Raw genomic sequence first — 25,249 nt, forward strand, 5'->3', positions numbered from 1 at the left:
AATTCCCATAGGAAAATGTACATTTACCATCTCTAGAAACCGGTGTGTGTTTGAATAATGTCAAGTTTTCCCCAGCAACTGCTTAAAAAAAACATACCCCAACTATAGAGACAATTCAGCTTAAAGGTTTTAACAACTTCTTATCAAATGTATTTAGTACCCTGTGTATCTAAATATTAAAGTGCACCAAACCACACCCCTCCCTTCAGAGTCCTTCCTCGCTCTCAGCTTATGATGAAGACTCTGGGCTCTTCCTCTCGCATGGGAGGCAGGCTCTCTATCACCATGTTGTCCATCAGCCCAAATTTATCATCTTTTTTATGCCTCCCTCCTCCTCCCACCCTCTCCTCCATCTGAAAAAGCTGACTGGTCAGTTGTTCCATGGTCACCTGCAGCCACAGAAGTAATAACAAAATCATTATTATTACTTATTACCATTAATACATGTTTTCTGTAGTGAAATTTTGCAACTTTTATTTGCTCATGGAGGATTTACTGAGCACCGTTCAGCTCCACCCAGCTTAATATTCACACATGGGAGCTGCCCCATACAACCTACTTAACCACCTCAGTAAAGACTGAGTTGTTTAACTGGTTGTTTAAAGTATAATTAAATCCTAAATCAGGTTTTTTTTTTAAATTGGTAGACATTTCTACATTTGTCCTAACTGATAAAACCTACCAGTACAGACACAACAGTGGCATAGATCACTTTGCTAAACCACTTTTGAGGAAAAAAGAAACATAGTTGTGCTGCCCTTTCAACTAAAACGTTCACTGTGCTCCCACCCCGTTTGCTGACGTATTACTGGAGATTTTGACATCAGTGAACAGAACCTAAAAAATAAGAGTCTGAGTCAAACTCTGAGTCGGTGGTGTATCTCAACACATCCTGTATCATGGAGGCAACCCCTTCGCCCATCTTAGTCTCCAGCACTCAAATTGTAATTTTTCAAAATTATGACAAGTTGAAACCGGTATTACAACACCCTTTTGAAGGAAGGGGGGTGATATAGACATTTTTTGGTAATGGGTTTGACTGACCTGTAGCTCTTTGAAGAGGTGGAGCATGGCCACACCCACAACGATAACCAGGAAGGCTCCCAGAGCGCCAACCACATCCACACCGGCCATGCTTCTCCACTCCTGGAAGAGGATGATGGAGGTGGAGAGAACCACGGAGGTGAAGAAGACGTAGTAGATGGGGTATACTAGCATGGTGTTGAAGGTGTCCAGAGACTTGTTTAGGTAGTTGATCTACAAAAGAAGAGGGAATCATAAGGCAGCTTTGATTAGGATCCAAACTAGAAGAACACAAACTCATTCTAATCCAACAGCAGGGCACAAGCTATCCTTTGGTGTCTGTGTGAGATGCGGTAGGGTAACTACCGTCTAACGTAAGCTGAAACATAAAGCTGGGATAAATGATTTCTGACCGCTACATGTCAGATGGCAGTGTTAAAGAGTTTCCCAAACACACACTGACAGATTAAGCTGCTCCTCGACCCTCCCTTCCTCTCTCTACAGTGGTCCAACCATAACAAACAACATGCTCCCGATCCATTTTTTTTGCTCCAGCTAGATAGTGCTCGCAAAGGATTCACAAGTGAGACCAATGTTGCGGTAATCGTTCTGGATATGTACATACATCATTGTTTGCTAACAAGTTAGCCTAAGAACGCGCTAACTTCAAACATATTTCTATGTTATCATGCTTACTTCCCCTCCTCATTGAATGCTTCACCCTAGACCGCGTTCTCCACTTGTGAGTTGCAAGAGGCTTATCCATGCCATTATGGGGCAGTGCCCTTTTCCGGACTAGATCAATGACATGAAAGTGAAAACAAAGCCTTTCTCTGGTTAAGGAAAACTGTAGCCTGCGATGTTGATTCTCAGTTCGACTGGCAGTGCAAACAGTCCTCTCAAATTACAGGAGTGATTTGATTCACTGTCAATATCAAATGAGTGTTTAAAACACATTAAACTACTACCTAGCCTGTAAGTGATTAATACAGGTAGTCCCTGGGTTATGAACGAGTTCCGTTTTTGAGTCTGTTCTTATGTTGAATTTGTATGCAAGTTGGAACAGTTGCATACAGTTCACATCGAGCGTCAATTAGTCAAATGTTTGTCTTAGTATAGAGTATATATATATATATACCTAAAACATCGTAAGTATAATAATGCAGTAATAATACTAAATATAACTACAGTACAGCATTTATAATTGAGAGAGAATGTGTGTATAGGTATAAAAACATTAAAGAAACATTTCTTTCATTTCAAACTCCCCACCTGCCACTGTCCCCGGAGCAGGTTGCGACCGGCGGAGGCCGGCTGTTTGACGCCAGAGATGAGAGCCCACACGGGGCTCGCCCCCCGCCTCACCGGGTAAGTGAAAAAAAAAAGATATAAGAGTGTTTCATCTCTCTCTGAACGCTTTATTATTTATACTTTCATTTCAATCGTGATCATTTTCCTTTTCTTCGGTGCGTCACCGTCCCTTGCATAAGATTAACGCTTTCAAGCCATGATTACGAGGGTAAACACCAAAAAATTTAAGTGGCACACAACGTTTACGCGATCCAACTTAAAATGGTGATGACGGCGTGGCGTTGTTCTCCCTCGGGCCGATGAATTGCCTAAAACATGCAGTGTTTTGAGCATCACGCAAAGTAGTCCGTCCGTTTGTTAGTACGAACCATTGTGTCTAACTCGATTTTTTAAAATAATAGGATTTACGGAGGTCGGTTCATAAGTATGGGCGTTCATAGCCCGGGGACTACCTGTAGTCATTTATCAGGCCAAAAGTTTGTTATTTTATGGAACACCCACCGTGTCTCATACAGATGACAAAGGGTACCTTGAGCATCATTTATTGACACTTTGGCAAAAGCATCATTATATGATGCCATGGGATGAGAATATGTTGAGAATACCAGGGCTGACGACTTTCACGCATTGAGCACAAGACTCATGCAATTCGGTCCTCTCACTTATGCCACACTTTGTATTTTCTCACGCTTGTAAATCAGTAACTTATACTTGATCATTTCCAGAGATTACAAGTCCCAGGTTGTTCCTCCTCATATCAATCATCCAACTCTGCTGCCGGTAAGCATCTCTCTGTACTTCGGTTACAAGAGTATGCAGGTGTAAGTTGTTGCGATAGTTACGTTTAAAGAAAGTATGTTCATCTGTGTTGTGTCTGTCTTTCTTAATACATTCAATTAGACTGATAGGCATAGCGAATTAAATCACACTCATGACACAGACGTATTCAACTCTTTGCTCTCTTTATCAGAAGAACTCCCAGCATACAATGCATCTTCTCATGACATCCTCACAGGTGTCAAACAACTAACCAATACATGACAATCTGCGAGAGAAATTTACTGCGGGGAAACGTTTGCAACGTGAGGTAAGTTAATGTCGTTAACTATAAGTTATATAGAGCCTGGAGAGGTGGAGGTATGCACTGGAGAGAAGAGGAATGAAAGTCAGTAGGAGCAAGACAAAATACCTGTGAGTGAATGAGAGAGAGGACAGTGGAATGGTGAGGATGCAAGGAGTTGAGGTGACGAAGGCGTATGAGTTTAAATAATCGGGGTCAACTGTCCAAAGTAACGGGGAGTGCAGAAGAGAGGTGAAGAAGAGAGTGCAGGCAGGGTGGAGTGGGTGGAGAAGAGTATCGGGAGTGATTTGTGACAAAAGGGTTAAAGGGAAGATTTACAAAATAGTTGTGAGACCAGCTATGTTATATGGTTTGGAGACAGTGGCACTGACAAAAAGACAGGAGGCGGAGCTGGAGGTGGCAGAGTTGAAGATGCTAAGATTTTCATTGGGAGTGACAAGAAGGACAGGATTAGGAACGATTATATTAGAGGGACAGCTCAGGTTGGACAGTTTGGAGACAAAGCAAGAGAGACAAGATTGAGATGGTTTGGACATGTGTGGAGCAGAGATGCTGGATATATTGGGAGAAGGACGTTGAATTTGGAGCTGCCAGGGAAGAGGGAAAGAGCAAGGCCAAAGAAGAGGCTTACGGATGTGGTGAGAGAGAACATGCAGGTGGCTGGTGTGACAGAGGAGGATGCAGAGGATAGGAAGAGATGGAAACAGATGAGCCGGGATGGCAACCCCTAACAGGAACAGCTGAAAGTAGTAGTATAAGATCAAGGTATGAATCAGAGGTTGGGGATCAAGGAACTATATTGACAAAGACAATACAGAAAAAGACATGAAAAAACGAAAAATTAAAAACTTCATAGCTTACCTGTGTTATGATGGAGACAATGAGAGTGATCAGAAGGATCCAGGTGAGGGGATGACGGAGGACTGAGCCATCAGAGAAGACTGGAGAGAGAGAGACAGTGACAGAGAGGGACAGACAGAAAATCAGAGGTGAGAGAGAGAGAGACGCGGTGGAGCAGATTGCTGAAGAAATGAACTTGAGTAAATGCGTGATTACAAGTAAAAGCAGCCTTTGCTGCAGCTATTTGAGTTGGAGTATTAGAGTAGCTTGTAAAAATTGTATATAGGTACTCATGTTTTAAGTCCCTTCTAATTGTATAGCGTATCATTTACCCTCTTAAAGCTGATTTAATTTTTTAAATATTAATTCCAGACGAATCAAATTAAACAAATGTATAAAGACAACAAATCCAACAAATTATCTTGAAGGTTATATTTTTGCATGTTTAACAAAACTTGTACAGTTCACGTGAATCCTTAAAATTACTTTACTTTTGGTAGATAAGCTTGGAAAATGACTATACTCTGACGGTGCTGAACAATATGGACAAATACTATCATCACTAAAATCAGATAATTTTACATGATACTGATATCATGATATCTGCTTATATATGCAAAAGCACTATATTTAAACATCCATCTGAGGTTCATCACATTTCACTATTTGGTAATGGAAAGTGTAATATCAAACTAAAACTAGTTTTTGAATAATACTGCCTCAAATATTCCAGACCTTATTTTGTTAGAAGCTTTAGAAAATAGATCCTCATTATCATTAATTTAGACAGCAAAGTTTTGCTTCACGATATAAAAATATCCAAAATTTCAACCAGATACAATCTCATTTAGAGATGATAGATAATTACATCAAATTACTGCTCACTCCTATGCTATATTATCATTTAATTACAATGGGTTTTCACAAACACATCCGTTGTCAAAATCAGCAGAGAGGGAGTCTGTTCAAGGTTAAAAAGTTGAAAGCACGTCCAGGTAGCGTGGTGGTCTATTCTGTTGCCTACCAACACAGGGATTGCCAGTTCAAATCCCTGTGTTACCTCCGGCTTGGTTGGCCTACAAACACAATCGGTCGTGTCTGCAAGTGGGAAGCCAGATATGGTTATGTGTCTTGGTTGCTGCACTAGCGCCTCCTCTGGTCGGTCGGGGCACCTGTTCAGGGGGGAGGAGGAACTGGGGGAATAGCGTGATCCTCCAACGTGCTACGTCCCCCTGGTGAAACTCCTCACCGTCAGGTGAAAAGAAGCGGCTGGAGACTCCACATGTATAGGAGGAAGCATGTGGTAGTCTGCAGCCCTTACCAGATTGGAAGGGGGGGTGGAGCAGCGACCAGGAAGGCTCAGAGAGCGGGGTGATTGGCTAGGTACAACTGGGGAAGAAAAAGGGGGACAAATCCAAAAGAGAAAAAAAAGTTGAAAGCATACAGTTTATTAGTTTATTTGTGCTGACACTGAGAAGTTGTCTCTGCTAACTGGGATTTTGTGTCATCAGAAAAGAATCGAAATTAGTTGCAGCAGGAGTTGTGTCCCAGGAAAGACTCGTTATAAAGTGCTGGGGTGTCTGAAAACATTGTGACATTATATTTTCCACATGAAGCAAGCAAAAACTAGTTTTTAATGTTGACACACTGCGGTAACTCCACCCGCTTACTTGTCTGTTTGCAAATAAGCCCAACAGATGCATGATGATCTTCAGGGTACTACTGTAAATATAAAAGACTACTGCACAGATGAACATAGACATTAGTGTGGTTCCTTCACCAGGTCTATCACGGTCTAACGAAACTGTTTGTTCTTGGTTATCCTGTCGCCCTTTGTCCACAGCTTGGTTTCTACGTGTGTATTTCCTGCTCGAGGCCTGCTTAATGGCAAGATTTAAGAGCATACACTGCAGAGGGAGTTGAAATAGAGACACTAAAAGTTCTCTCATTAGCACTTATCCCTTCAAATAACGACATAAAATGTGGATTCAATAAAACACTGATAGAAAGTGTCTTTTTGCATGCTCAATAATCCAGGTAAGAAAATCAAAGAAAGTTGAATCAGGTCACCTGGACACAACATTTATCGACAGAGAAACGTTCCATCACTCATCTAAGTGACCTCTTCAGTCTCATCTCAATAAACGCTGTGTCCAGATGAACTGGTTCAACTCTCAGTGACTGATAGAAAGTATATGTTTCAGAGTCTTATAGCCAACATTAGCTGATAAGAAAAGATTACAAATACAGCAACTTATTTACCACAAAATGTTAACCCAAATCGAAGTTGAACTCATATATGCAAAATTTTTAAATCCTTGCAAAGGTAAAGCGAGGTTCTTAGCCTGCATTTTTTACTTTGCTGGCTAGTAACTAATATATTTATTTTCCATTACTGACAGATTCCTTGCCCCACTTGCCATCTTGTTAATTTGCTGAAATTTTTCCAGTTGACCAAACATGTGCCACCATAAGTGTTTTGCTAGTTAAACAGTAGCTTGCTTAAATGTTAATGAGTCTGAGACCAGTAAGATAGACCAAAAAAAAAAAAATTCAACAACACTGAGGACAAATAATATTATTCTCGACTGTCATTTTTCAAATGTAAGTATTCTTTTAGATTTCAAGTCTACTACTACTTTCGGCTGCTCCCGTTAGGGGTCACCACAGCGGATCATCCGTTTCCATTTCTTCCTGTCTTCTGCAACTTCCTCTGTCACACCAGCCACCTGCATGTCTTCCCTCACCACATCCATAAACCTCCTCTTTGGCCTTCCTCTTTTCCTCTTATCCAGCATCCTTCTCCCAATATACCCAGCACCTCTCCTCCACACATGTCCAAGCCATCTCAATCTTGCCTCTCTTGCTTCATCTCCAAACCGTCCAACTTGAGCGGTCCCTCTAATATACTCGTTCCTAATCCTGTCCTTCTTTGTCACTTCCAATGAAAATCTTAGCATCTTCAACTCTGCCACCTCCAGCTCCACCTCCTGTCTTTTCGTCAGTGCCACTGTCTCCAAACCATATAACATAGCTGGTCTCATAACCATCTTGTAAACCTTCTCTTTAACTGTTGCTGGTACCCTTCTCTCGCAAATCACTCCTGACAGTCTTCTCCACCCACTCCACCCTGCCTGCACTCTCTTCTTCACCGCTCTTCTGCACTCCCTGTTACTTTGGAAAGTGGACCCCAAGTATTTAAACTCATACACCTTTGTCACCTCTACTCCTTGCATCCTCAGCATTCCGCTGTCCTCCCTCTCATTCACGCATAGGTATTCCGTCTTGCTCCTACTGACTTTCATTCTTCTTTTAGATTTCAATTCTTTTAGATTGCAAGTATACCTGAGTAAATGTAGTATCCTTAAAAACTGCTCCATTATGCAGATTTTTCAAAAAATCTACCAAAGTACAAGTAACAGAGTATTTTTTTGTTATTTAAGCCCCACTGAGTGATTGATAAATGCTTAATAATCGATTTTTCAGTGTCATTCATCCACATGGTATGGGATATCCACTGTTTCTTGACTGTGCATGTTCTCATTCATCCAGGTCATGGTTATCCAAAGGAGTTGAATCAAGTGCAAATATATACCAAGTCCAGTTGCACTGTTTCTTGACTTTAAAAAGTCAATCCTAATAGGGAGAGAGGCATCTGTTCTGTCCCCCCCCTTTTTCTCCCAATCTCACACGGCCAATTACCCTACTCTTCTGAGCCATCTTGATCTCTGCTCCACCCCCTCTGCTGATCTGGGAAGGGCTGCAGACTACCACATGCCTCCTCTGATACATGTGGAGTCGCCAGCTGTTTCTATTCACCTGACAGTGAGGAGTTTCACCAGGGGGACGTAGCGCATGGGAAGATCACGTTATTCCCCCCAGTCCCCCCCCCCGAACAGGCGCCCAGCCAACCAGAAAGGCACTAGTGGAGCGACCAGGACAAATACCCACATCTGGCTTCCCACCCACAGACACGGCCAATTGTGTCTGTAGGGATGCCTGACCAACCTGGTGGTTGGGCATCCCTACAGATAGAAACTTGGGATTCGAACTGGCGATCCCCGTGTTGGTAGGCAACAGAATAGACTGCCACGCTACCTAGATGCCCCTTGGTCTGTCTATCTTTTGTTCTGTCAGTCCCTCTACCTGTGCGTATAGCAATGCCTAGTCCTTTGACGGAGGAGACGGTGAAAGCTCCCAGCAGGGAACAGATGCTGATGTACACTAGGATGTTAGTCCGTCCAATACGAGGAGACGCGTACCACACGAGCGTCACACAGCCCAGCAAGAGTACAGTGGTGTACACAAGGAAACCTGAAAAACACAAATATAAACACAAACATGAATACTACATATACATGCACACATTTTGACACTGAGACATACATATGTTGAGCACGCACACACACACACACACACACACACACACACACACACACACACACACACACACACACACACACACACACACACACATTTATGAAACAATGTGAGTATGAGGACATACATAAAAGACTACAAACAGATGGAAAATGGGAGACAACAAGAAAGAATGAGGGAGACAAAGGAAGAAAAAGAAATTAGATGCAGGATGTAGAGAGTGAAAGAAAGAGTGGGAAATGGAGCAAGACGTGAATATTAAAAAACATAAATTATAAAGCAAAACACGTTGCTTTTTCTCCTTAGACAATACGCTGGCAGAGTATCGGACCACTTTGACTGATTAAAAAAAAAACCACTGGTAACCACCATGGCAGACTCAGTGTGGACATTATGACCCTTGCAAAAGACAGACATAGGAGAGCATCCAGGTGGCATGGCTGTCTATTCCATTGCCTACCAATATGGGGATCACCGGTTCGAATCCCCGTGTTACCTCCAGCTTGGTCAGGCTTCCCTACAGACACAATTGGCTGTGTTTGCGGGTGGGAAGCTGGATGTGGGTATGTGTCCTGGTCGCTGCACTAGCACCTCTTCTGGTTGGTTGGGGTGCCTGAGCCTCCTATGCGCTACGTCTCCCTGGCGAACCTCCTCACTGTCAGGTGAAAAGAAGCGGCTGGCATCTCCATATGTATCAAAGGAGGCATGTGGTAGTCTGCAGCCCTCCCCGGATTGGCAGAGGGGGTGGAGCAGTGACCAGGACTGCTCAGAAGAGTGGGGTAATTGGCCGGGTACAATTAGGGAGAAAAGGCGGGAGGGAAAAAAAAGGACGGCACAGGCAAACTTGGCTGCCCAAAGAGAAGAGACTGCACCAAAACATCACACTAAAAGTAGAGACAGAGCTACCCTTTCTGACCAAACATTAAAAGATATTTGGAAAGAATGAATGACCAAGTTGAGCACCATATACTACAGTACCCTCACTATGACTACTTTCCAAGCACAGAAAACTGTTTTCCAAGAAGAAAACTCTAAATGCCCTGTTACTGGTAGCACAACATGCTGCTGCATTATACAGTCTGACTGACACTGGGTGCTTACAATTGAAGAAAAGCGATGAGGACATCTTGGTTGTATGGAGCATGTTTTTGTATCATATGTATAGTTATTGACAGCACAAGTCCTGTCTCAATTTACATTGTTCTATATCACTACAACTCTCAAAGGAAAATGTGTGTGTGTGTGTGTGTGTGTGTGTGTATATTTTTGTGTATATATGTGTGTGTGAGAGAGAATCTGAATCTAGTGTCGTGAATTACCTGGCAGACTGCAAGAGCGCGCAGGCTAGGAAGAAACACAAGGAGAAAGTGTTAAACGACAACCCAGACACACTATACATGGACTTTATCTGTATGCATGGAAAACCAATAAAAAACAACTTAATCTTCCACACCACACAACTGTCAGCATGGAAAGCTACGATCTGTCAACACTATAAACACGTATTTAAAGAGGGAATCGGCCGTGGAGGACGGTTCACAGTGTGCACGGATAAAAATCTGGACACCGATAATGCGATACTGACCATCACATACTACACTAAAGGAACTATACTGCTACAGGGAAATGAGGAGAGCCTGAACTCTTTTGAAGAGGTTTTCCCTCTGCTTAAGGCAGAGGTAGACAACCACAGAGACAGCGACACGGCTGAGGACCAGCTACCTACAGAGCCCCCACAACACGCAGCAGCCCCTCCCCCTCCCCCTTCTGACAATGAGCCCCCACAACACGCAGCAGCCCCTCTCCCTTCCCCTTCCCACTCTCTCTCTGCCACTGACAGGCAGCTGAGGGAGAGTCTAGCCCTGCTGGAAATGGACTTTGTCGAGTTTAAGGAGTTCACCCAGGCCAGGTTTTCTGACACCACCACCAGCTCCATCCAGCAGCTAAGGGAGGAGGTGGAACAGCTGAGAACAGAGAACAGACTGACTGTCTTAGAGCTACCGTGAAGCAGCTACAGGTGGAAAACCAAAACCTACATTCCCAAGTAGCACAACTAGAGAAGGAGGCGATACTGAAAGAGAGGAACCTCATGAAACAGATGGAGGATCTTAGGACAGAGCTCCAAGAGAACACCAGGGCCAGGGCTTCAGTCTCCCAAAACAATGCCACTAACATCCATATTGACCTTCACACCTCCCCTGACACTAGAACAACCAACAAACATGATACAGAGACCACTCACACAGACACACAGACACCCCTCACACAAAGCACACAACCCCCGCCACCCAACCAATCTCCTCCCACCAAGACAAACAAACAGCGCCCACACATAGCTCTGCTCATGGACTCAAATCAGAAGTTCATGGACCCTCAGAAACTGTTCCCCGGATATCACGTGACAGCAAAACGATGCAGCACTACTGGCCATGCACTACAGCTCCTGAACAAGGAATCTCTTGGGAGCCCGCAGTGTATCATCGTCCACACCGGGACCAATGACCTGCACTCTCTGCACAGTGACACGGCTGTGGCGGTGCGTAGAGTGGCAGAGAGAGCAAGTGGAGAATTCCCAGAGGCACGGATCATGGTGTCAACACTGCTGCCATGGCGTGACACCCCACCCCATATAATCCATGGAATCAACGCAGACATCAGCAGAGGCTGTGCTGCTCTTCCCGATGTCCACCTGGCTCACCATTCAGGCATCAGCCTCCATGACCTCTACGACGGACTGAACCTTCACAAGGAGAGGGTGCGGATTTTTGCGAGGACCCTAAAAGATGTTGCTTTGGGCCGCAACCCAACCACACCCACCTATCCTCCACCAATAGGAGACTACAGACCAGATCCCTCCCACATCCCCAGATACCCCCCTTTACCCCCCAGAGCACACAATACCTGTACCCCTTTCCCCCCCCCAGCCCCATACTCCATACTCACCTTTGGGCCGAAAGCCCTACACACACCCACACCTACGCGCTGCTTCCCCCAGGTCCAAGAAACCTGTGCACCAACCCCTCCAAAAAACAAACAGGTAACAACACTTGACAGAGCCTGTCCCCCACAGCACAGGCCACAAAGCTATGCTGCTGCAGTAGCCCAGCCCCCTCCCACACCCACTGCCCCAACCAAGACTGAGCTGGGAGAGATAAAGGAGATGCTCCACACCCTGTGCTCCAGACTCCTGCATGGCAGCATCTAGGGCGACCTCTACGTGCCATCAGATCTTAATGGGGTAACCACTTACACGGGGGAATCCTGAGTGTTGATTTGGCTCTGGGTATGTATAATAATGCCCACAATATCGATAGTGAGGTATTTGGTAAGAGTTATCATGACATTTCATATATGTCTTCTTCCACTGTAACTTGATAATTCTCTGTCTCACAAAAGAGACTCATTGTATATTTTCTTTTCATGTGTTCTTTTTCTGTCTCTTGTTGGAACATCCAGGGTCTCTTCTCATCTTCCTTTGGGATGAAGAGTAGAGACCCTGACTTCTTAAAAAACATCGATAATGTCGACATAGTCATATTAACTGAAACCTGGTGTCGTGAAGATATAACCACCCACTGTCCCTCAGGTTACAAAGAAATAATTATTCCATCAAATAAACTTAACTCAGTACATTGTGGATGAGACTCCGGAGGTATTTTGATTTGGTACAGAGGATATTTAGCCAACCACATTTCAAAAATTAAAATCGGAACATCCCACTGCTGGCTAAAACTCAGCAATAAAATTGGCATATCAAACAAATATATCTATCTCTGTGCTCTATATTCTCCCCCAAATGAATCCCCATATTATGATGAGGATTTCCTGAGTAACCTCCATGAAGAGGTAAGCCTTTTCCAGGCCCAGGGAAATGTGCTGCTGTGCGGAGATTTTAACGCAAGAACAGGTTCAATAAGTGATACCATTGACCCTCAGGGTAACAGACATGTGTTTGGTCAACATTCCCTGTACCTCTCACCAACCCTCATTAAAAGGAGCTCCCTCGACTGTACTGTGAACAAGGCTGGTAAGGAGCTAGTGCACCTCTGTCGCGCCTCTGGCCTGTACACGCTTAATGGTAGGATCAGAGGAGACTCTTTGGGAAGGTTCACTTGTTGTTCAGGTCTTGGAGCTAGTGTAGTTGACTATGCAATAACTGACATGGACCCCACCTCCTTCAACGCATTCACTGTCAGACAACAAACTCCTCTTTCTGACCATAACCAAATTATGATTTTCTTCAAAACTATTAACCTGACTCAAATGCCTATAGAGGAGCCCAGCAAGCTGTTCAAAATTAATAAGACCTACAGATGGGCTCCAGACAGTGCAGAAAAATTGATCAATATCCTGAATTCATCCAAATTACTTAATATGATTACTAACTTCATTAACAAACCGTTTGAAACTAATAAGGACAGTAGCAACCAAGCTGTCAATGAAATCAATTGTATCTTTCAGACGGCCGTAAACATGGTCCTACCAAGGACCAACAACAGAAAAAAGAAACAATCTGAAAATGAAAAATGGTTTGACAACAATTGTAAAAATATAAGAAAAGAACTGCGTAAATTGTCAAACCTGAAACACTACCAACCTCAAGATATGGATATAAGAAAGAAATATAGTGAAACATTAAAACTATATAAACACCCATTAAGAATGAAAAAACAAAGCCATGTAGATAGAACCCTACAGGAAATAGAAAATTCCCTGAATCAAAACCAATTCTGGGAAATATGGAATAATTTGAGCGCTACAAAACCACAAGACCTGCCTTTCCAAAAATGGAGAAATTTGGAAAAATCATTTTGAACATATCTATTCGGACATCCAACAAGAACACTCAAATTCCAGTTACAATCTGATCAAACAAAAATTACAGTTGCTCGAACGCACTATAAAAGACAACCAAAACCCACTGGATTTTCCAATAACACAAGAAGAATTGGCACAGAAGCTCAAATCCTTAAAACCCAATAAAGCTTGTGGCCTTGACAGCATCAGAAGCGAGATGCTTAAAAACAGCACACCTGAGCTGCAAAGGGCAGTACTCTAATTGTTCAACATTGTTCTAAGTTCGGGATTTTTTCCTGACATCTGGAGCAAAGGGCTTATAACTCCTATTCATAAAAATGGAGACAAATTGGATCCTAATAATTTCAGAGGCATTTGTGTGAGCAGTAGTCTGGGGAAGGTTTTTAATAGCATTTTGAACAATTGAATTCTAACCCTCCTTAACGAACACAATGTCCTGAGCAAAGGTCAAATTGGCTTCCTCCCAAATCACAGGACTACGGACCATATTTACACCCTACACACCCTCATAAATGAAAATGTGAATCAAACCAAAAATGGAAAAATATTTGCTTGTTTTATTGACTTCAAAAAAGCTTTCGACTCTATTTGGCATGAAGGACTATACTATAAACTTTTACAAAGTGGTGTAGGGGGTAAAGTGTATGACATAATAAAGTCAATGTATTCGGGCAACAAATGTGCAGTTAAGATTGGAGACAAACACACTGAGTTCTTCACTCAGAATAGGGGGTTGAGACAGGGCTGTGGACTTAGCCCAACACTGTTTAATATATATATTAATGAACTGGCGGTACAGCTGGAACAGTGTGCAACCCCAGGTCTCCCCCTGTATGACATGGAAGTGAAATGTTTGCTTTATGCAGATGATCTAGTTTTGTTGTCACCAACCGCAGATGGGCTGCAACAACTACTAGACCTGCTTGAGGACTATTGCCAGCACTGGGCCCTGGCAATAAATCCAAAAAAGACAAAAGTAATGATCTTCCAGAAGAAGCCCAGATGTCAGGAAAATAGATACCAGCTGACTCTAGGTAGCATCACCTTAGAGCATACGATGCAGTATACTACCTTGGTCTAATTATTTCAGCATCAGGGAGTTTCAGTAGGGCAGTGAATAACCTAAAACAAAAAGCTCGCAGAGCTCTATATGCAATTAAAAATAAATTCTTTAACATTGACATACCAATCTCCATCTGGTGCAAACTGTTTGATAGTGTAATTCTGCCCATTGCGCTATATGGAAGTGAGGTATGGGGTCCACTCAGTCTTTCCAGCTACACTTGATGGGACAAGCATCAAACAGAAACCCTACATGCTGAATTCTGTAGAATGATTCTAAAAATACAAAGGAAAACACCAAACAACGCATGTAGGGCAGAATTAGGCCAGTTTCCATTATTGATAAATGTACAAAAAAGATCTCTAAATTTCTGGATGCACTTAAATACAAGCCCAACAAATACATTGCACTTTAAAGCTCTGAAAACCCAAGAACTGAACCCCGAAAAGAGTCCCCTGAAGCAGCTGGCTCTGAGACTCACTAACCCTTTAACAAATACTACGACCAACCAACCTCAGGCCAGCACTGCATTCCAAACAAAGATTACGATAAATCAGGCTATAAAACAAAGCAAGAACAATTATCTGAAACATTGGAACGCTGAAATCAAAACTCAAAACAAGCTAGAAGTCTATCGGGCCCTAAAAACAAACTATGATTTGGAAGAATACCTCTTAACTGTCAGAGACAGGAAGCAGCGACAGATCCTCACCAAATACAGGCTCAGTGACCAGTCTAGCCATTGAAAAAGGGAGACACAAAAAAACGTGGTTGCCAAAAGAGCAACGAACATGTGGTCAGTGCATGACAGATGAGGTGGAAACAGAGGTGCACTTCCTCCTTAAATGTGACAAATTTGAAAAATAGCGCCGGGCTCTTGTCAAGGAACTGGAACATGCGATTCCAGAGTACCAGGAAATGGACGACGCAGGTAAGCTGCGGGTGGTCCTGGGAGGGGGGCCAGCGGCGAGCATTGCAGCAAGATTTATATTATCTTGCCACAACCTGAGAGACAGTGGGTGACGGCACCTATTGCTACTGTTGTTGTTTAATATCATAATCATCGTTGTTGTTGCAGTTATTATTATAATCATTGTTGTGTTGTGTTGTTGTTTTACATGCTTTGGCAATATGTACACAAACGTATGTCATGCCAATAAAGCACATATTGAATTGAATTGAGAGAGAGAGAGAGAGAGAGAGAGAGAGAGAGAGAGAGAGAGAGAGAGAGTCCTATCTCAATTTACATTGTTCTATATCACTACAACTCTCAAAGGAAAACGTGTGTGTGTGTGTGTGCATATATGTGAGAGAGAGAGAGAGAGAGAGAGAGAGAGAGAGAGAGAGAGAGAGAGAGAGAGAGAGAGAGAGAGAGAGAGAGAGAGAGAGAATAAAAGAATGACTGTCACATACTCTACTGCATTCTGATGTACGTAGCACCCTGGAGGCTATATGTCTGTCTACATACATCTTTATCTATAATACATTTGTTATTCACTTGGTTATACTTACCTTTTCATACATTATTATCAGTATTACTTCCATTATCTGATACCCTTTTATTACTATGCAGTTGAAGAGAGAGAGAGAGTGAGAGGTTGCTCCTGCGGGGTATGTGTGAGTTTTGGGAGCATATAGGTGTGCTCCTCAGGAGATTCCTGCTTTATTGCCCGTCTCTATCTTCACAAATTAACCCAACACTAGAAAACTACGGAGAGAGTCAATACATTTCAGTTAGCGATGTTAAGCAAGGAGTGTTTGTTTTAACCTTAATGGAGGGCCAGATGGGTGGTACTTGTGTTTCTAGAAATTCCTACTCAGTCATAATGAGGCTTGGTGAGGGATTTGAAGTGTTAGTCTAAGGATGTCATGTACCTATATAGATTTGACCTCCAAAACAAAACAACCAAACCAGGTCTGCCATTAGGTTAAAGACTACAGGAAAACTACTGAGAGACAGAGTGATAGAAAGTAGAAAAGAAACGAGAAACACAACAGCGGAGAGAAAAAGAGAGATGCAGAGATACTGAGGAATAAAAAGGTAGGAAACAACGGTTAAGAGAGGGCCACAGAGAAGAAAGAAACAGACACAAAGAGTGTTCACCCCACCAGGTTCCAACAGCTTGTCAGTCATTTGCTGTAGCGATGTCACTTCCTCTTCCTCCGGGGCATGGATGACCATGAGGGTGCTGCCCAGGGCACACAGAACACAGCCCAACTTCCCCAGGATATTCAGAGTCTCCCCCAACAGGCAGGAGGACAGAACTGCACTGTAACGGTACACAAAACACACAACATCCATCTAACAATATTTCTATTTATGTCAACTATCTATATTCAAATTTTCAATATGCAAACCTTATATGCTAATTGCACATCAAACAGAAGAGCCTTTTATTCCTTTTTCTTGCTGCTACTAAACTGCAAACTTGCACCATACACATACTGGTGGTTCCAAAATGTTAACAAAAAACATGAATATACAAAATGCCTGTAGTGATTACTATATTGTGCTGAAGTGAAATAAATGTGTGTTTAAAGTGGATTCAAAAGAGTCATACAGAAGGTCTGAAAGACAAAAAAAAAAAAAGCTATGGCTACCTGATGAGGACACTAAGGGCACCAAGTGGAGTCACCACCGTGGCCGGGGCAAATACATAAGCCGCAAAGTTTGCCACCTCCCCAGCACCCACTGGAGATATAAGATATATGAGACATATGGGGGGGGGGTGAAATCAGTCACCTTGATATAAAGTGGAGCCAATAAACATATGTTCTTTAGAGTAATGACATAAATGAAAGACAGTTTCTGAGATATTAACCATTTCTGTGTCTCACCTAGAGAGAGATGCTATAATCAAACAAACAGATGGACAGGCAGACAAATGGATGGGCAAACAGTCAAACAAATAGAAAGACACTTGTATAAACAAATGGACAGACAAACAGTCAAACAGACAGACAAGTGAATGTGTAGACGATCAGACAAATGGATATACATTAAGATCTTACTGGTTAGCAGGCCACTCCACCATAGCCAGTCCTTAAGATAGCCATGGCCACCATCACCTGCAGAATATGCACCCAGATATGGACACACACACACACACACACACACACACACACACACACACACACACACACACACACACACACACACACACACACACACACACACACACACACACACACACAAACACACAACAAACCCTTTGATTTGATGTTTTATCTAATACAACAAATAGCAAATAGTGGTTAGTGGGGCGGCACGGTGCACAATGATTAGTGCGGTTGCCTCAGAGCAAGAAGGCCCTGGGTTCAAGCCCCGGGATAGTTCAACCTTGGGGGTCGTCCCAGGCCGTCCTCTCTGTGGAGTTTGCATGTTCTCCCCGTGTCTGCGTGGGTTTCCTCCGCATGCGCCAATTTCCTCCCACAGTCCAAAGACATGGAGGTCAGGTGAATCAGCCGCACTAAATTGTCCCGGGGGGGGGGGCTGTGATGGACTGGCGGCCTGTCCAGGGTATTTCCCTGCCTGCCGTCAAATGACGGCTGGGATAAGCTCCATCATCCCCATGACCCTGAGTAAGGATAAGCGGTTGGGATAATGGATGAATGAGCAAATAGCAATAAACAACATCCTTGCTTCCCTCTTTGGTCCTGTGTAACAGAGGAGCTCTGGGGGAGAGGGACAGCGGGGATAAAATGGTTAATAATTTAAATCTTATTCGTCTTCCGTATTTGTAGTGTGTGACCTGTGAAAGAAATCATGACCATTAATTTGAAGGTTGTGTGAAGGCATGCGTAAGGGATCCATGGTTGGCTAGCCATGCTCCGTGAAATACCTCCAGAGTCCACCTCAAGACAAACCAAACCCTGTTAAACAAACAAATTCCTAACCAAAGAGAGGTCATGCACAAGTGCCTTTTTGTGATATTACGTGAAACTTTGATTTAAATTTCAAACAATAGAGGATCCTGGAATATCAGCAATTTCTGAATATTTCACCTCATTCAAAATGTTGGCTGTAGTTGAAAAACAGTGGAACAAAAGATGTGAAATGCAAAATAAAATGACACCATTCCTCAACACATAAACAGTAATAGTCAAGGCTGATGAAAATAATTTGAATACCTATTAAAATTAATTTTGCATTTGATTTTAGCCATAAAAATTATGTTTGCTGATTGGTAATGTTTTAGGCAGTGCTTCTTTCCCCACAAATGACATTTTAGCAAATATCAAAATGCAAACTAGAGGCAAGGTCAGCCTGGTGGGACTGAGATTTGACCTGGAAGTTTGGTGTGTGTGTGTGTCCTGGGGCGAACTGCTTATATATAGACAGTTTTTACATTAAAAAAAAAACAAAAAACCCTCAAATGAAATGCTGAAATCAAATCTAAAGAGTTAGTCCGCCAACCTGCTCTGGTTTGCCCATTGCAGGCCAATCGGATAAGGGCTCTCTTCTTAAGGATCACACTCCCACCAATCAGAAAGGCCGACAGCACGGCGAGGGTCACGCCCAGCCAGAAGGTGTAGCTGTTCCATTTGTCTGAGTCCAAATGCAGCTGGGCCAAATTGTCCTGGTATGTGGTGTCATTCGGAGGACCTGAAGGAGGACTCAGGGTAACTAATTCATTACACACACACACACACACACACACACACAAAGAGAGAGCGAGAGGAAACTGAGATGTGTGAAGACATGAACCTAACTCGGAAGCCAAGTACTTTCTCTCTCACACACACACACACACACACACGTTTGTTTTTCTACACATGTGAGGACCCTCTCTGACTACATTCATCGTTCATTCCCTTGCCCTAACCATCAGAACTACACATCTATCCTCAACCCTTACCCTAACAACCCCACCCATTTCTTTCACAGAGACTTGATTGACCATGCAAAAACAAACGCCTGATCTTAACCAATTTTCCTTGCAAAAAATACATTTTATTTATTTGATCACCCAACCAATACCTCCGTCCATTGATCAACAACTCAGTAGGAGGCACTATTTGTGACTAAAGCAAAACAACAAACAGCTGTTCCCCACCAGGATACAGCCTTGGAAAGTTCTGAAACACTAAAACGAAATCGCATTGAACATACGCCCAACTGAGGACTGCCATGGCCAGAACTGCTCAAACTAAGGGTAAAGGTAAATAAAAACTTTTCCCAGATGGACATGAACAAGTCCGAAGAAGAAATGCACATTAACAACGTTAGATGGCCGGTGCCCTGCCTTAAGACCTTCCCCTTGAAAGCCTCCCGGCTCAAGAGAGTAGTGATGTGGAAAGTCTAGGAAACTATCCCCTTAACCTAACCTAACCTAACCTTAACCTTAACCTTAACCTAACATTAACCTAACATTAACCCTAAGTCCTAACCACAAAACAGACCTTTGAAGAAGTAGGAGAACCGGCCAAAATGTCCCTTCTCTTAAGTCAAACTGGTCCTCACAAATACAGCTGAAAAAGGAAGAGCACACAGAAACAAATATAAAAAGACAGCCAGGCACACGGGCAGATAACCTGACAAATGAAACAACGCAAGAATAACTACAGAAACTCTCCTGTGATTCCGAACCAGCAGAAAGTTCAGGGGTCGGTGGCTGATGATGCTGTGTGGAACTGGCTACTCTGTGGATGTAGGCATGGACTCCTTTCTCACATTTTGTGGAGATATTTTTGTACCTTTTTGGAGTGGGTTGTGAGTCACCGTGTCTATGTTTCGTTCGTGATTTGATTCGTGTATTAAAGAGGTGAAAAGAAAGTTGCCATTTTCAACGCCAAACAGTACGAGACCATGGCAAAAAAGGGCCAGGTTCTCATCATCACAGGCTGAATTTGATATTTTGAAGAGAGAAGGGGGAAAAAGGAAATATAAATAAATAATAACTAAATAAAACCGGTTAAACCGGTTCTTTTTCTTTTCAACCCTGTGTTGGTCATAGTAGCGAGCATTTCATATGTACACTATCAACAGAGGGGCCTCACTACACACAGGCCACGTAACAAAAACTCAGCACTTCATACGCACACATAAGTCCACCAGACAGCAGGGTCCTGACTTAAGATGGACTCACGACAGTCAGCAGCATTACACATAAAGAATAGTGAGGAGGTCAAAGCTGAGTTTGTTTGCAAGTGGGCTCGTTATAAACCCATACTGAGCCATGCCGTTCGGCAGGTAACCCACAGTCGTGTGGAAGTTACGGAACCAAAGTTGTCTGGTGAAGTGGGGAGACTGTACGTCTTTCCTCGGGTCTTTGTTTTCCTCGTAAGGCCCGGTTCTACCACTGCCTCTCGGGAAGGGAAGGGCGATGCTTTTATATCCCGCGGCCGAATCCTCCACCTGTTGTATTCGGGGTGCAAAATCCCGCTGTGTGTGTTTACATCCCTCGCATTTCGGTTACGAGAAAGTTGCAGCCACTTCTGCTTTCAATACACATCATGTACTGCTCACTGTAGTCAAACATGTCCAACAAAATGAGCGCTTCAACAAACTCCTACCGTTCTTGCGCAGCTCATCAGCCGAGGGAGCATTTCGCATCTTGCTGCCTCCTTCCGCTGAATCACAAGGGCGAGTCGAATGCAAGGAGGTGCGCTTGCGAATTAAACGAGGCTCCTTCTTTTCAACTCTCAAAGAAAAGGGCAAAACAAATATTTTTAAAAAAAAAACGTGGTTGTCTGTTGACTATACACGACTATGGCGCTTGCATCTCGGGGTGATCCAGCGTCGGCAACATGATATGAGATCGGCGTGTTGAAGCGATCACCGCGGTAGCCAGGTTCCACCTGACCCCGCCCCACGGAGCCACTCCACCTCTGCTGCGCCCAAATGTGTCTCCCCCCTGCCAAGATCCTCTCCCTTTCGCGCGGACGCGCGTTTAAAACTCTCCGCTTTTCTGCCTTTCACCACTTGCATGTTCACCTTTTCACTGAAATAAAAACTATATTCAGCGGCATGAAAACATCCTCGCCAAAATCTTAACACCCCCCCCCCATTAATTTTGCCCTTGTTGCCATAAAACTTAATGATAGCCCATTTATCATTAATTCATCATGCTAGTGGGCCTGTCATAGACGACATCCAACTGAGTCTATCAAATTCATCCTCAGTCGTTCTGTTTGCCCAGTAGGCAAACGAGTTGGTACACACACACACACACACACACACACACACACACACACACACACACACACACACACACACACACACATATATATATGACTGCTGGGGTAGGCTCCAGCGTCCCCGCGACCCTGACAGCAGGATAAGCGGTTTGGATAATGGATGGATATATATATATGTGTGTGTGTGTGTGTATGTGTGTGTGTATATTGATATTGATATCATCAGTCACACATAAGTCACAAAACATAAACTATAGTCACAACACAATATGTCTGGTAGTTACATACAGGATACTTTACACTTTTTTCTCTTTTTGGCCATGTAGGTATCAGAGCTGTCTGCATTGTCTTTGATTGCAAAAACCCAACGACCCCCCACTGCTTTTTTTTTTACTTTCTGGCAGTGTGGTCAGTGCGAAAGTATCGTTTTCCATAAGAGAATCCATTTCCTCCTTCATAGCACTAGCCCACATTTCTGACTTTGTTGAGCCCGTGGCTTCTTTGAAGGTTTGTGGTACATTCAGGCCACTCTGTAGCAGTAGTCAATATTGGTTAATATCTGGTCATTACACTCGACTTCACATTCAGTCTTCCAAGTACTTAGGAGTTGTCCTATCTCTTTTGGGGTAACGTGCCCCATGACTCTCTCCTCTCTGTTCTGTCTGAGTGTCCTCATTACTCTCTAGATTTTCCATTCTAGGCTCCTGGCTCTCTTTTGGACTCTGGTCAGCCATCTTGGCTTTTGGCATGGGGGATACATATTCCTTCCCATGAAAATCATCATCAATCATTTCTGGATGTGTCTCAGTTTGGCGTTCAACGCCACTTTTAGTGACAAATTTGACTAGCATGTGTTTTAGGACCTTCCCGGTGTCTGGGTAGTGGACTAGGTATGATGGGCTGTTCTTATCATATCCTACAAAAATCCCCTTTTCACACCGTGAATCTAACTTTTTCTGGTCTTGCTTGTATGCATAGCACACTGATCCAAACACTCTCATCTTTGACACGTCAGGCCTTTTCCCTGTCAGCATGTAGTATGGAGTCTGTTTCACAAGGCTATTGTAAAACCTGTTCCGAATTACTGCAGCAGCCATCACAGCATATGTCTACAACTTCTTAGGTAAATTGCTCTCGATTAACATGCACCTTGCCATTTCAGACAGTGTTCTCCAATTCCTCTCAGCAGTCCCATTTTGATGGGGTGAGTAAGGTGCTGAAGTCTCATGTCTTATGGCATTCTTACTAAGTAAAGACTGAAAATCCTGCCCTGTGAACTCTGTGCCATTATCTGACCTTATACACTTGATCTTCCCATAGGGGGCAGTGTCAGCTATGAACTTTTCAGTGGCTTTGCAGCATCACTCTTTGTTTTCAGGAAATACACATAGACTACTCCTGAGGAATCGTCAGTAAATGCCAGAGTATACCTGAACCCGTCTTTTGCCTCTTGCTCTATGGGGCCGCATAAGTCAGTGTGAACTAAATCAAGTGCTGCCTTTGCCCTGGCGTCTGGTTCTCTGTTTCTACTCTAAGCAAATTTCCCTTTTGTGCACACTTCACAGTTTAGTTTACTTATCACATTTTCCCTTCATTTTCATTCCCTCTACTACATTTTCCAACTTTGACACATCCTCATAGTTACAATGACCTAGTATGTCGTGCCAGGTGTATATCATAGCATCCATGACACCCATCACCTTGTTCATCATCTACAGTGTTCAGATAGTAAAGTCTATTGTACACTTTGATGTCAAACCTGGTGCCATCCTTGTGAATGAGGTGGCTGTGTACTTCCCGAAAGTTGACTGCAGCTCCGTTGTCCGTCGCTGCTTTAACAGAGAAAATGTCTTTCTTCAGCGCTGTCTTCACCCGGCGACCCTCACGGTCGCACCATCCCACTTCTGACACCAATGTAGCGAGTTCGGGGGGCAGTCCGGGAACCGCCACAGCCAGCACGCGAACCCGTGTCTCCTGCACCACAGGCGACAACGTTAACCAGTCGACTAAAGGATCCGACCCGTTAGCCAAGAGCCAACGTGTCTACTTATCCGTGCACGTTACAATATTAACACCCTCCCCCGGTCCGCCAGAATATTGTCAATAGTGCCACTGATGGTGGCACCCCAGTCCAGCCATGCTAGCATCGCTCTGGATCGTAACAGGCTTGTGACATCATAGTACTTGAGAACAGGAATGCTAGAGACCATCCACTTCATTTCATGCACTGCATCCTCACGCTTGGGCAACCAATGTCATTCAGTGTCCTTATCCAGGAGCCTGCGGAGTGACTCACAGACCTCTGAGAGCTTTGGCAGGAATTTGGCAAGGTACATCACAAATTCAATGAAGCATTGCACCGCCTTCACACCAGTGGGTGTTGGCATCTCCAACACAGTCCGTGTTTTCTGTAGAATTCAGTCCTTCAGAGGACAGTATGCGGCCGTGGAACTGGACAGCTTGGAGTTTGAATTGCAGCTTGCGCTCACTCAATCTGAGCTTCATAGCCCTGCGTCACTCCATGAGAGCACACAAGTTGTTGTCATGGTCCAGTTCTGCTTCTGCATCTGTGTAACCACACCCGACCACCAGAATGTCATCAGCTATTGGTTCAATGCCAGCCAGGCCTGATAGCAGTTCCTGTTGCTTGCGCTGATAGATCTCTGGGGCTACCGAGACTCCTAACGGGAGTTTGAGCCATCTCATTCGGCCCCACGGTGTCCAGAAGGTCGTCAGACAACTACTTTCGTCATCAAGCTTGCACTGTAGAAAGGCATCGCGAGCATCCACCAGTGTGAATAAGTGAGCCTTGGGCAGCTTGTACAACACGTCTTCCAGTGTTGGCATGTGGTAGTGAGACCTCAGCAGTGCTCGATTTAGCGGTTTTGGGTCAATGCAGAATCTTATTTTTTCTGGTTTTGCAACAGTTACCATATTACTTATCCACACAGTAGGCTCGGTCACCGGTGTGATGTTGCCAACACTGATGTGTTTGTTTAGTTCTTCCTTGACTCTTGCCCTCAAAGTTACAGGAACCTTTCGAGGTGCGCATTGTACTGGAGTTACATTAGGGTCCAGCTCAAAGTGCGTTTCGCCCGGGACTGACGCGATTGAGTCATTAAGGACATCACTGTAGTCTTTTAACAGCTGTTCTTTTTGTAAGAGGCCCACCCTAACTTGCTTCTACTTTATTCAGCTCATCTGGGATTGTGAAGCTCATGAGGCCCAGACGTTCGCATGTGGCCCCAGAGAGGAGAGGCTGTTGCTTGGTTTCAACTGTCTCAAAGACAAGGCTGTGCTTTTCTCCTCGAATGACACAATATGTGTGGAATCTCCCCTGTGATGGCATAATTTGCCCGGACTACAGTTTCAGCTTGGTTGTACTTGGGTGTAACGCTGCTCCGGGTGACAGCTTCTCTTTGATCTTGCTGCTCACAACGTTGCAAGTGGCACCTGTATCTAGTGACATGCCTGCCTTTTCTTATTCAGACGCAGGTGCACAAACCATTTGAGCTCCTGGGATTTCACAATGCTAATGCATTCAGTGGCTAGGAATAGTCTATCATCAGTATCGGAGTCCCCTTCCCCTTGTT

General features: G+C 43.8%; 1 protein-coding gene across 1 annotated transcript; it reads right to left on the minus strand.

Moving 5' to 3' along the window:
* Window positions 1–224: 224 nt before the first annotated feature.
* On the minus strand, window positions 225–24,043 carry nipal4 (NIPA like domain containing 4). The gene is made up of 10 exons (XM_056284264.1): window positions 23,953–24,043; window positions 21,033–21,158; window positions 18,934–19,122; window positions 17,529–17,585; window positions 17,118–17,208; window positions 16,626–16,786; window positions 8,402–8,569; window positions 4,277–4,356; window positions 1,045–1,257; window positions 225–389 (listed from the first exon to the last, which is right to left on the minus strand). The coding sequence occupies exons 1-10, from the start codon at window positions 24,041–24,043 to the stop codon at window positions 225–227; spliced, it is 1,341 nt and encodes a 446-aa protein (XP_056140239.1).
* Between the last annotated feature and the right edge of the window lie 1,206 nt (window positions 24,044–25,249).

This window comes from Lampris incognitus, chromosome 8 (genome assembly GCF_029633865.1).
Source record: "Lampris incognitus isolate fLamInc1 chromosome 8, fLamInc1.hap2, whole genome shotgun sequence".
NCBI classification, from domain to species: domain Eukaryota; kingdom Metazoa; phylum Chordata; class Actinopteri; order Lampriformes; family Lampridae; genus Lampris; species Lampris incognitus.

Coding starts and splice junctions, on each gene's coding strand:
- nipal4 (XM_056284264.1), bottom strand. CDS start 24,043: ATGCCAACACCCACTGGTGTGAAGGCGGTGCAATGCTTCATTGAATTT. Junction 17,586..18,933: donor CAATGGGCAAACCAGAGCAG/GTTGGCGGACTA, acceptor CATATTCTGCAG/GTGATGGTGGCCATGGCTAT. Junction 8,570..16,625: donor TGACAAGCTGTTGGAACCTG/GTGGGGTGAACA, acceptor TGTGTTTTTCAG/GTTTCCTTGTGTACACCACT.